This window comes from Charadrius vociferus, unplaced genomic scaffold (genome assembly GCF_000708025.1).
Source record: "Charadrius vociferus isolate BGI_N301 unplaced genomic scaffold, ASM70802v2 scaffold162, whole genome shotgun sequence".
Lineage (NCBI taxonomy): Eukaryota > Metazoa > Chordata > Aves > Charadriiformes > Charadriidae > Charadrius > Charadrius vociferus.
Genome location: NW_009647236.1, coordinates 815,548 through 828,781, shown reverse-complemented (window position 1 = coordinate 828,781; position 13,234 = coordinate 815,548). Strand labels below are relative to the sequence as shown.

Below are 13,234 nucleotides of genomic sequence, written 5' to 3'. Positions count from 1 at the left end.
GAAGACGTGTTAGGAATTATATCAGAATTTATGTAGGAAACATTCATTCATTAAGACCAGATCACATATTAGGTGATTATACTGCTAAGAAAAAAACAGGACTTGTTTGCACTAGATGAACAAATATAATTGTCAAGTCCATAAGTTTTGAATATGCAATGGTGAAGACCACTACAGAAAGGTATATCTTCTCATCTTCTCTTGCCTCTTTGCATTTTTCTGTCATGCTTTACTTCAGAGCAAGAAAGTTCCAAAAATGCAGAAATTTACCGTTTCAAAGTTTCAGAAGAAAGTATTTTAGGTTTTCCATTAGAGTTGACTATTCATGATGATTTTTTAAGTGTGTATTATATAGCATAAGAAAATATTCTGAAAAAGGAAAATCAAAGCAAAATGATTAAGCAAAAAATATTTTTATTGACCCCCACCTACATCTTCTCTAGAGTTTCTCTTGTAGGGAACGTTGAAGTTTTCAGATTTGTTTCTGCAACAGAAATGAAAGTCAAAACCTTGAATTCCTCCAAAATATCCCTGTTGCCTGTTCTTATTGGAATGCCTAGTCTCAATGTACGGGTATATGCACAGTACTCCACAAGCGTTAGTACTGCCCTGGACTTTTTAAGGGCTTGTGCTTCACTAGTATTTTCTCAAGAGAAGCAGTTGTTATTCATGGCCTAGTCTGCTTGTTTGTTTTTTTGTTCTTATTTTATACCTCTTCTTCTTAGCGTTAAGACTCGACCTGTGCGAATGCCTCCTGGATACCAAGCAGATCTTGTTATTCAGTTGGTGTGGGTGGATGGTGAGCCTCCACAACAGATTACCAGTCTTGCTGTAAACTCTGCTTATGGACTGTAAGTAACTCAAAATTAAGGTTGCATTGGTTTATTTTCTATTGCAGTAAATCATGTATTTTCTAATTATAGTTTGAAGTTTCCCGCAGACAATTAAAGTCAGACTAAAAATAATCAAAAGGTGCTATAACCCAGATTGTTGGGGAAAAATTGTTTGAACTCACATAAAGATTGTAATATGAGATGTTAAACGGCCTTTCTTGTCAGTATTTTTACTATTCCCATTTAAAAGACTGAATCTTTTCACATTATTTGTCTATTCTTTCAAATAAAATCTCATTACCTTTCAAATCTGTAATTTTTAAAGTTGTTTTGAAAGGATCACAAAGGTGAAATACATTTTGTAGAAAATGGTGATGTGATTAAGTGTTCAATATAATTTATCATGACATCATATCTTAGTTGGAAATTGTGTTCTGAGAACAGCATTTCTATGTCTGTGCTAATCTGTTTGCAAGACAACCAGTGACCTCAAACTGAAAACTGAATAAGGAACATTCAAATGCTGAATTCTGTATGGAAATGCAAGTAAGCGTATCTGGATTTTTTTCCTTGGGTTCAATTTATTTGCCAATTTTTAATGTTTTCTCTCACTGAGAGTTGCCCAGATAAAGTAAAATGTTTTTCTCTGTAGAAGGTGTTACTCCAATAAGAACTGTAGGCTGTAATGGCTGTTAGGTGTCTGACTGGTACTGATTTTCAGTAAGTCACTTGACTCTTTTCAGAGACTTTGGAGATTTTACACAGAGCCTTTACATTTGTGCAAAAATATTGTTGTTTTGGGGGCTATTTTGTCAAGTCTATGGCCTGAATTTCCAGACAGTTTCCTATTCATGAACTCTAGAACTTTCATTTGTTTTACCATACCTATGCATTTGTCACCTGTGCAAGTTGTTGGGTTTTGCCTAGTTTGCTCCCTTGCAGGTCTCAGGCCTCAAGGCGGCATCTGACTCCAGGAATAATCACAGAATCATAGAATTGTCTAGGTTGGAAGGGACCTTTAAGATAAAGTCCAGCCATCAACCTAACACTGTCCACCACTAAACCATGTCCCTCAGCACCATGTCTACCCAACTTTTAAATACCTCCAGGGATGGGGATTCCACCACTTCCCTGGGCAGCCTGTCCCAAGGGTTTGATAACCCTTTCTGTGAAGAAATGTTTCCTAATATCCAATCTAAACCTGCCCTTGTGCAACTTGGGGCCATTTCCTCTTGTCCTATCACTTGTTACTTGGGAGAAGAGACTGACCCCCACCTCACTACAACCTCCTTTCAGGTAGCTGTTTTTGATTCTTGGAGAAGCAAGGAGTGGCGTCAGCAGAACTGCCACCTTGGAATTCCAGAGGGCAGACTTTTCAGGATCCTAGTTGACAGAGTCCCTTGGGAGGCAGTCCTGAAGGGCAAAGGAGTCCAGGAAGGCTAGGCATTTTTCAAGAAGGAAGTCTTAAAGGTGCAGGAGAAGGCCGTTCCCCATGCACCAAAAAATGAGCCATTAGGGAAAAAGACCAGCCTGGCTGAGCAAAGAGCTGTGGTTGCAACTCAGGAATGAAAGGAGAATTTATGGCCTTTGGAAGAAAGGGCAAGCCACTCATGAGGACTACAAAGATGTCGCGAGGCTATGGAACAAGAAAATTAGAAGGGCCAAAGTCCAGCTAGAACTTAATCCGGCTTCTGATGTTAAGGACAATAAAAAAAGTTTCTATAAATACATTAGCAATAAGAGGACGACTAAGGATAATCTCCATCCTTTATTAGACGGTGATGGAAACATAGTGACAAAGAATGAGGAAAAGGCTGAGGCTTCTTTGCCTCCGTCTTTGGTAGTAGGACCAGTTGCTCCCTGTGCACCCAGCCCCCTGAGCTAGTAGGCAGGGGCAGGGAGCAGAATGAAGCCCCCATAATCCAAGGGGAAATGGTGAGTGACCTGCTACAGCACTTAGACATAGTAATCACACCATTGTCTCACTTGTAAACTACTCTGACAAGTTGCAGTTCTCCTAGTAGTCACAGTGGTTTCCTAAATGTACCTGATTCAGTCAAATGCTTTAAATTGTTTCCTTTGCTAGGAGCAATAATAGTTTACAGGATAGCCTTCTTTAAAACACCATATACTAAGTACATGAGTGTTTTAGAAATAAATGCGTTTATCAATGAAATAGCCCAATAACCTAAATGTAACTTTCCTACAAAAGCTACCCAAGAAAGGCCTATTTCTTTAAATATTTTCTGCAGAGTCTCTTCTTTTTCCCTGTCTCTTGTGTCTCTCAAGTTTTTCCTTGGGCCTAGGACAAGGAACAATCCTATCTTTAATCAGAATTTTTGTTTAATACTTTAGTTTTCTCCTGTTATCTAGCCTTACAATGTGGAAAACCTGTGCCACTTCAGCATGACACTTGAGGATGTGTCATTTTTGCCGTGCTAGTTGTAGGGTTATTTGGGTCATCTTTTGCCTACATTTTGTTTCCTATGATAATCAGTTTAACTGGGAGAAAGGCATAAGATAGTAAGTGTGTTCTGAAGTGTCTACTTCCCGTGTGTTTTTAATTACTTTGATTTCTGTAACTGTATATTACAAATATTAGGAACTTAGTGTCCCTGATGTTACTGCACCATGCAATGGGACTAAAGCGAGATATTAAAAAAATCTTTATCCCCAGTGAAGATAAAGGGTTTCAGACATTGTGAAATTTTATTTACTGTATTTTGTTTGCTTTTAAGAGTACCAAGCTACAAATTGGAAGTATTAACACCTGTTTTATTTCTGTTGAAATGAATAATCAAAAAACTTCTTTTTGTTGTGAAAGTAGAAAAGAAAAATTTACAAAATGCTTCAATTACAACTGAAAATCTACAAGGTTAAATACAAATAATAAATTTATTTTAAAGTATGTTCCGTTGGACTGAAAGCAGTCTGAAAATTTATTGCCAGCTCATGTGATAAAAATTTTCAGCCAATCTACATATTAATTGTCAAGAAATGCCTTATGAGGATTTTATGGTATTTCTATGAAAGATACTCACAGAATAGAACATCTCCTAGCAACTAATTCTATTCATCACTCAAAACTGAGAAATTCATTATACTTACTTTGTATTTGATTTCATAAAAGCTTGGATGTTAGCAATTTATCTTAAGGCTTGTTAATAATAATGTCTGTCTGGATTTTCTTATCATTCGTCAGGAGTGTTATAACATTAATGAGCAATTTCTGATTTTTCTTGGTAATTTTTTAGGTATAAGAAACACTATATCCATGTGTGTGAACTTAGAGAAGTTTAGAAAAATGCATTTCAGGACATGATGATCCATTTTGTGGATTTGCTGACCACAGAGTGAATGATCATGAGCTCTTCTTGAGACTCATGTTTTCCAAAATTAATAAATCTCAGGTTAATCATTTTCAAATGGCATTAATTTTGTTCCCTAAAGTATTAACAGATGAAATTGAGACTTTTCATTTTTATTCCTTTATTTTTATTCTCCGCCTAGAACACAGGGATTTATGAACACAGGAATTGCTGTCACACTTTACACTAGTAATCTTTTTTACTTCAGTATCCTTTCTCTGACAGTGCCAATTAATGCATGCTTTAAGCAAAATACAAGAATGCCAAAAACGAATAGCAACATAATTTTTTACTATTGTTTATCAGTCGATTTGTGTCAAGAAACATGAAGACACATAAAACTTTGCACAGAATGGTCTTCTGGCAAATGTGAGAGAGAGAGTTCCTTTTAGTCCCGGAGAAACTCTCTAAAAATTATTTTGTTCTTCTGTTAATCAAAACAGGCTTTAGTAATTTCTGAAACAGATATTACTCTACATTCATAAAACATGGAGTTTATTCCTCAGTGCATCTTATAATCTTTCCACATAAGCACAAAATATTGCCAAATAACAGTGTATTTATACACACTTTAAGCTGATGTATATTAGCAGCTGCTTCAGCTACAGATCAGTGAAAATTCAGTGGGGAAAAAAAGAGTATGTTCAGAGTATGTCCACAGATGCTGTACTAAAGCCAGTGTTAAGTCAAGGGTAGAAAACATGGTGTGGTAACAACCAGTAGAATTTGAGCCACTGTTGTAGATAGTGCCTTAATTTGCCAGTTTGACAAATAAGAAAAACTCACCTCATTTTCACCCTTTACATTTTCTATTTGCTATATGGAACCCTCTTTTTCATAGTGGAAGCAGAGGAAGAAAAAGTACAACAGAGGAAAATGTTCTATCTACCCTGCTTCCCCTTCCTTTATCTCGTTACTTCTCTCTCTCTTTATTGTTTTTCCACACACAAATTCCTATATGTCCTTTAAGATATTTTGGAGTTGTGTTAAGAAGAGTCAGGTAGGGGTGAATGCACAGCTCACTTTTAGTGTGAACTGAGTACTTAAATATTTTGCAGGGCTTTGAACTGACCACCTTAATCACTTTTTACGTAAAATGACGGAACTTGGTCACAAGTGATTCCTAATCTGATTGAGCATGGTTTGGGATTTTGAGTTTCCTTGTGGCTGTACCTGCAATCCTTTCTATCTGAAAGTGAAAATTGCAGTCTGATAGAAAAGGAGAGACTTCCATAGAATAATTGTCACTATATAATATTCCTGCTTAAATCAAGTCTCCAACAATGCTGTGTCGAGAGTTTGGCATATGGATCCTTTCAGTACTCATATGGTCTGTGAATTTATTTGCCATTATTTAAATCAGAAAGAAATGAGTCAATATTGCATGTCTGTTTTAATATTAAATCTTAAATAGGTTTAATGCTTTAGTGAGAATATGAAGCAAAGATATTATCTGCTAAGATGTATAGGTTTCCATATGCTATGGTTAACTTCAGACTTTCTCCCAGGTCTTGCATATAGACATGTTTAGCATCTTTTTGTTTTCTCTCTTTTCCTTTTTTTCTTCCTTTTCCTTCTATAGATGCATTGTCTTCTCCCCCCCCTTCCAAGCTGGGGAAAAGGCCAGAAAACATTTTTATGGGAGAGGAGGAGAAAGTGCTGCTGGTCCAATAGAACTTCCAAATCTGGTGTCAGAAGGAAATCAGTAGAAGCAATAGAGAAGAGTCAGGGCAGAATGCTTCAAAAGGGACTTTCTGGGCAGCAAAAGAAATAAATTGTTCCATCTCTTTTTCCTTATAACAAGGCTGCAGTTCAGATCTTAGGCAATCTCACACCAGTTGAGAGAACTTGCCCATAAATCAAAACACCATCAAAATGCCATTTATAAAAGCATTTCAGAGGGGTAGAGACTGATTTAGCAGGAAGCTATACTGTAGCCATGCTGACAGAGTTGGAACAAAATTTTATAAAAACCTTTCATATTTGGGTATCTCCACAATAAAGCTTAGTGTATTTCATTTATCATTTATATTTAGATGAGGATAATGTATTTGTATTTATATTTTAATTTATAGCCATATTTTATATATATGTATAACCACTTTTTAATATCTACATCCAGATTTGTAGGCTTAATTTACATCATGATTACTAGAATTGTTCAGTAAAGCAACGTTTAGACATTATTGCAATGTGTTTGGCACAGAAACTGAATTAAAGTGGGGAGTCTGCTTTCTGGAAAATCAATTACTGTGTTTCAGGACAATTTTATGAATTCAGGATTACAAATCTGTAAGAATTATAAAATGTAAGCTTTGAGTGCTTCCTGAAGAAAATGTTTGTGCAGAATTCATCACAATAATTATTGTTTGCACCACTTAGTTACATATTACTAATATCTTTGAGGAACATTTCTTTTCTCAGAGTGGCATTTGGAAACTGCAATGGTTTGGCTGTTGTGGATTTCATGCAGAAGACAGTACTGTTGAGCATGGGAACCCTTGACCTATATGGATCAAGTGATCCATACCAGCGTCAACCCCGTTCACCTCGCAAAAGCAAGCAGTTTGCTGCAGGTAGGAAATAAATCATTGTGTTTATGAGCCTGATATGTTCTTTGATTTTTTGCCTGTGGCTTTTTATAGTGCTTTTGAAATGCATGACTATTTGCCAGCCAGTGGAGTTTCTATAACTTGACAAAAGAAACCTGACATGCTTTAGGTACTGACACTTTCTCAGAAACAAAATATTTTATTAAGTTTATTCTTTTGGGATGGAGGTCAGTAAGTAATTCCCTCAGCTGAGTCTGTAAAAAACATAATGAGCAGAGCAGTGAATTGTTTCTCTGACAGTCACTTGAAGTGTAGTCTGTATGCTATTTTCTTTCTGGTTTAAGTAAGTTCATACTGATAGGTAAGACTTCAATTTAAACTTAATTGTATCTTCTGCCAAGTGCTATTCATTGGTATTTGAACAGGCAGTTGTGTTTGGAGAAGTGTAACACCTGAGAGACACATTATGTAGGTAGCAAAAGTAGCTCAAATTAGCCACTTTGTTAGTGAATTGAAGCTCTTGATATAAACCTACTAAATGCAGCTGTACCCCATTTTAAAATTTGATGCCAAGAGGATCACATTTGTAATTTGTAGCTATTATTATGCATTGTGTGTTAGAAATATTAGACCATCAATACAGCTAAATTTTACCATATATTTTTGGTTATCTAAAAAAATTACTTGTATGAGAAAAAAGTCCAAAGATCTTCTATGCTTCATGTCTTTTTACTCTCATATTCCATAGAAGCATGCTAGAGTCAGACACAATTTTGAAATGTGTTTTACATAGCTCTGAAGTTTTAGAATTAGATTTAAATATCTGTTTAAAAATGTTGAGTTTTAAATCTAACCATAAAATTATAAAAGCAGCAGATTATAGTGACTTTATGACATCAGCATTTTCATCAGCAGTCCCTGCACTAAATTATCAAATCCTATTTCTCCCTAGAGTCAATGGAAACTTGTTTTAATTGGGAATATGTTTGTACTCCAAACAGAAAGTAATATTTAGAGAACAAAACGTAAGTCTTCAGGCCTACTTCTGTTCCTGAAAGACCATCTATCTCACTTTCTAGGCATTTAATCACGGCAAGCTTAGTTCTCATCTGTGCCAAGTGTAAGGATGTAAATTTGGCACAGCTGAGGAGAGAAGGGACAGGCAGCTTTAAGCTACCTTCAGCTTCTCTGTCTTGTTCAGCCTCGCTGCAGCTCCCAAAGTAATGTGAGCAGCTATCCACAAGCAACGTGCTGTAGAGCCCTGTACAAAAGGTGGAGGGTAGCTGATGTAGAAATAGCTATTATCAGCACTGTACCGCACAGGATCTTTCTGTGTTAGTGATAGTCTTGGCCACTCCTTCAAGACAATGTTCCCGCTATGTAGTGCTGCTAGAATGGAGCCTACTGTGGATAAGTGACTGCTAAGAAGGAATACACACTTCTGGATTGCTCATAGAAACTATGCATCTAAAAAAAGCCTCAGCTGCTTTCTCACCATCCATCCCACGTCCTTTACTTTTTTGATTATTTTTCTTGTTATATCTCCCGATTGGAAGGTAAGCATCTGCTGAAATTTCTTCACCTTGGCTGTTCTAGATGCTGGTTATGATATCACTTCCTTTCACTTTAGACTGTTTTTTCTCTCTTTCCTCTGCCTGCTGCTGATGCTGGTGTACTGGCATGTTCCAAAGACAACTTTTGCATGCGTGGCCTGTCTAACTTTTATCCAGATTTAACGAAACGGATCCGTACTTCCTATCAGAGTAAGTTCTATAAAGGTTAGGCAAATAGCTTTATCATGATTGGACTATGCCTGACTTAAACCCATGTGTTTGTGCTTTGTAATGTGTTTTTTTTAAACACATTCAGCATGCATGCAAACTTATTACATTTTGTGATGTCAACCATGCTTAATTTTAAAAATGGTCTTTATTAAACAGATATTTCAAATCTGTTTTCTTCTTCCAAAAGAGTCAATGAGAAAACCTCAGTGACTTATATGGGGCAGATTGGGCCTCAGAAGTGATTTTTCGACAACGTTATGTTCTTGATGACAGTATCTTTCTTTGATTTTATATTCATTTCAGTGTACATCTACTTATATGAAGCATTTCTTGTTTTGCAATGGCACTGCCTGGTTGTAGTTATTGATTAATTCTTCCTTATTTTCAGAAGAGCAATGTGGCTTAAGAGAGTACCAATTGGATTGGGTGCTGTGAAATTTAAAATTTTAATCTGGGTTTGGTACTTGAATATTTGGCTTTGGGGAACCATCCTATGCTTCTGATCTTTAATGGGGAATGTAAAGTGGGTATAAAAATACACACATCAAAGAGAGCTATGAAAATTAATGTTTTTAATATCTTTAAATTTTGAATTATAGTCATACTCAATTTAAATATTAGTATTCATCACTGCAGAACGCGATGAACAAAGCTATAATTAATTTTGCAAAAATGACTGTTCAACAGATGAGCTGTGTGTATCTTAATTAACTGCAGTGCTTATATGTAATTAGGTCTCCAGGATGCCTCTTATTCATCTCTTTTTAAAGTAGTTTTCACAGAACAACTGGGTAGGCAATTTTACATTAAATACTCAGTATAGGCAAGATAAAGGGGTGGCAGTTGTCTTATCATCTCACGTAAATATAGAGTTGTGTAGCTATTGAAATACATTTGTACACTCACACAATAAATTTTATTTGGGTGATCTTGACTAATTACTCAACAACCGATTTCTATGATTTTATTTCATAACACTTCATAAAAGGTGGCCTGCTTGGTTAAAAGACTGGTCCAGTTACAAATCCAGCAGTCCATAAAAAGGGTTTGGTGTATAATGGCTTAAAGTCTGGTCTTATTTTGAGGGTGTAACGGAAAACCTGAGAGACAGGCAGCAGTCGAAGGTTTGGGGGGTTTACCCCACTAAAAAATTAATAAATTCTAAGACCAAAAATGACCAACTACACTTTCAGTGTATGACCAACGTTTTCATTCAAAATGACATAGACCGTGGAGTTTTTCATAGCTGAAAATGTATTATCTTGTTTCCATCCTCAACCCCAAAATCAGAAAAGTCCACAAAATCTTTCTGTATGCATCATAACTAAAGCGTATGACTCTGACTCTTGTGCAAGATCATATTAACAGCTTTATTTCTTTGCTCAAAAATTATTTTGTTGTTGCTTTTGCCATTCGATACTTATATAGGAGTATGTATGGTATGATCTGAAAGATGCACCAGGCATTAAGGTAAAGAACAGGGCAAGAATGTGTCATAGACTGTAAAATATCTTGCTAAGTCATTCTCGAGTTATGCTTTGTTATATGTCTTATCTGAGATATGAGTTTTAAGACGGGTATTGAGAATGGATTTAGGATTTTGCTTACAAGTTTATCTCTTCTCGTAAGGGATGATGATGGGAAAAGAAAAATAAATTATTTTTGAAATTGTGCAGTTGAAGCTGACAGTATTAAGGCAAAAGCAGAAACAGTCATGTGATAACATAAGCATTAGGTCTAAAGTTTTGAGGGTTATATAAATGAAAATGGAAGTTAATGGGAAGACATATCAGGAGTTGATTCAATTAAGTAATGAACCAGGAAGATAATTTCATGAGGATCAGTTTGAGAGAATAAGACTTGCAGGCATTGAAGCCACATAAGAGATTATCAACGAGTAAGACATTTAGACTTTTGTTGGTCGTTTTGGAGGGGATTTGCAGGAATAAACAGTCTAGTTTAGTATCCAGCCTGAACCCGAGAGTTAAAGAGTGATGTTCCAAGGATCAAACCAATACTATGAATTAGAGTATCAGGGAAGACAGTGGTGCTGTTAGCTGTGTTGCAGTAGTAAAGAGAAGACTTTAGCAGAAAAAAATAGAGTTTATCTTGCAAATGTTAAGTTCATGTCTGGAGACTTGTGAGTAAATTTTAGAAAGGCAGGATTACTACTCTAACTTGGATGGAAGGAATCCAAGTTAGAGATGTGTATTTATAAATCATTAGGGTAAAAAAAGTATTTATTGCCATGTTTACAGGAGAGAATCCCCTCTAATACTGGGACAGAGAGATAATGGAAGTGTTGATGTTTCAGTGTGGGGTGCCTTGCAACTGAAGAGGAAAAGGAAAAAAAAAAAATCAAACAGGGAAAAGAAGCAATATGTTGAAGATAGGTTTTCCAAAGGAAAGACATATCAACAATGTCAATTGTATCCAATATGGAAAGCACAGTGGTGGAATAATCATTTTGACTTTTAGCCAATAAATCTATAGAGAGCTTGATAAGAGTAATGTATACATCTGTAAGCTAGAATCAAAAGCATCTAGAATAGACTTAGAGCATTAAGACAGCACATTCTCTGGTTTGGGAGGTGAAAGTGGGAAGGGAGAAGCATGAAGGGAAGAAATCAAAAGGAGAAATGTAATCAGTTCTAGGCATTCATAGTGGGAGAGCCTGAAACATACTTGTCCTGTCAGGGGAGGTAATTTGAGGAAAATGAGAGGTTAAGATGAGGGTAATTGCAGAGCTGGAGGTAGCTTTCTGGTGTTGATGACGTGTTCCATTTGCTATAACATCTGCTGGCAGCCACCTTCCTTTGTAGCAAGAACGTGTGTCAAGATAAATAAAATAAACTCTCTCTGGAGTAGTGCAGAACTGTGGTGGTGTTTGGTTGGTTTTCTCCCCCCCCTCCACCCCCCAAATGGAATCAAGTTGTACATGTTATTACCTAGTGGTAGATAACATATATTTGAATATTAAAACAAGTACATTTGCTGCATCTAGAGAGATATTGTTTGCAGCAGAAAATAAAAATGCCAATTTGCAAAAGCAATTTGCAGGTCCTACTAGAAATTCATACCATCTGTTGGTAAAACAAGAAAATAAATAGCCTTTATGTAGCATCCAAGAAGGCGGAAAGTTCAAAGGATGTTCATCCATTAGAAAATAATTTTCAGAATGAGGACTTTTCAGTGAAAACTCCTTCTTCCTCCTTCAGGCCAGTCTCTTGAGAGGATGTGAGCAAAAGTAACCTTGGTCTGACAGGAGGACACAGAGAACTGTGTGTTATGAGTCATTACATATCAGTAATTGACACTTTAAATCACACCTGACAACACACTAGAAGCTAATATAGGTTGAGTTTGAAGTCAATAGCTATATTCTGAACTAACTGTCATTTCCAAAGAATGCACCCTATTTAAACATAAAGAAAACATAGCATGGTAATTCAGTCTGAAGATGATGGATTAAGGTAACACTGGACTTACTTATTGGCTTGTGAATATTTATGATAATTTATTTATAATTCATTTATTTCTAAGCAGAGATGTGATGGCTTTGGGTGCTTTTAGGTAAATGATCAGTCTGAATCATTTAATCATAGAGAGAAAGATCTAAAATTTTAAAAGTAATTTTAAATTAAATTATGAGTTCATTAAAGTTGTTAGTCCATACTAGACAGTATATTTTTTGATCCTTTAATAAAGAGGAAATGAGAATCACAGTAAACCCTGAAAAGTAGCCATGAAACATGTCTTTTAAAGTGCTTTAATACCTTATTTACATCTTGTGCTATTTTCACATGTTTATAATATGTCCAAATCAAAGCCAACTTCTTTATAATGATAATGTGTACATCTTCTCGCAGGTGGTGGTTTACATTGCCAAACTCAGTTATTTGCCTTTAGTTTTGCTGCTATGTTCTTCTTGCTTTACCTGGACTCAAAATTTGCTGGCATGGGGTGGGGTTTTTGGCTAAAAATATCTAAAATATCTTGAGACACAGATTTGGCCTACAGAACTTCAAAATGAAAAGTAAAAATATTTTTGTAATCTAACTACAGTAGCTGTTGCAGTCTCTCAAACATTCAAGGGACGCTGAGTTGCATAGAAATACTTATACGTGATAAATTATTGAAAAGATTTAGCTTGGTTTCCTTAAAAAGAAAATGACAGTAGAAAGTAAGCAGTAGTACAAAGAAAAGCTTGAGAGCTCTTTCTTATCTGAAAGGGAAATAAAAGATAACATTTAGCAGAATCAAAAGTAACACATGAAAATTGACAAGAATGTTTATTCCTTTCAGCGAATGATGATTGTGCAGTTCATTGCTATATAACATCTTTGGGATTTAGAACTTAGTAAAATTAAAAGTGACTTTGGATACATGGATGGATAATCAGAAGTCAGTATAATATTTCTAAGCAAGAAAGATTTATGGCGGGAGAAAATCTGAAAGAAAATCTGAAAATTTGCTTAAGCAAATTTAAGAGTCTGAGATTAAGACAATGCCCTTGTGCAGGGCACATAGTACCACTTATGCTTAACATGGGGACTTACTGCTCTTTTTTTAAAAGCATCTGTTTATGGTCATTATTAGAGGTGATAATGGCTTGACAAGAAGTCTAGATTTGTAGAGAAGTTCACATGTTCACCATTTTTAAATACCATAACATGAAATGTATCTTTACTGTTGTA

At 35.7% G+C, this 13,234-nt stretch overlaps 1 protein-coding gene across 1 annotated transcript in view; it reads left to right on the top strand.

Moving 5' to 3' along the window:
* The window catches only part of STXBP5L (syntaxin binding protein 5-like), a 206,857-nt gene that overhangs the window by 145,989 nt on the left and 47,634 nt on the right, over window positions 1-13,234 (top strand). The window contains exons 17-19 of the mRNA XM_009879889.1: window positions 726-851; window positions 6,626-6,777; window positions 8,445-8,516. Coding sequence (XP_009878191.1) covers window positions 726-851; window positions 6,626-6,777; window positions 8,445-8,516 — 350 coding nt within the window. The remainder of the gene's footprint in view (window positions 1-725; window positions 852-6,625; window positions 6,778-8,444; window positions 8,517-13,234) is intronic.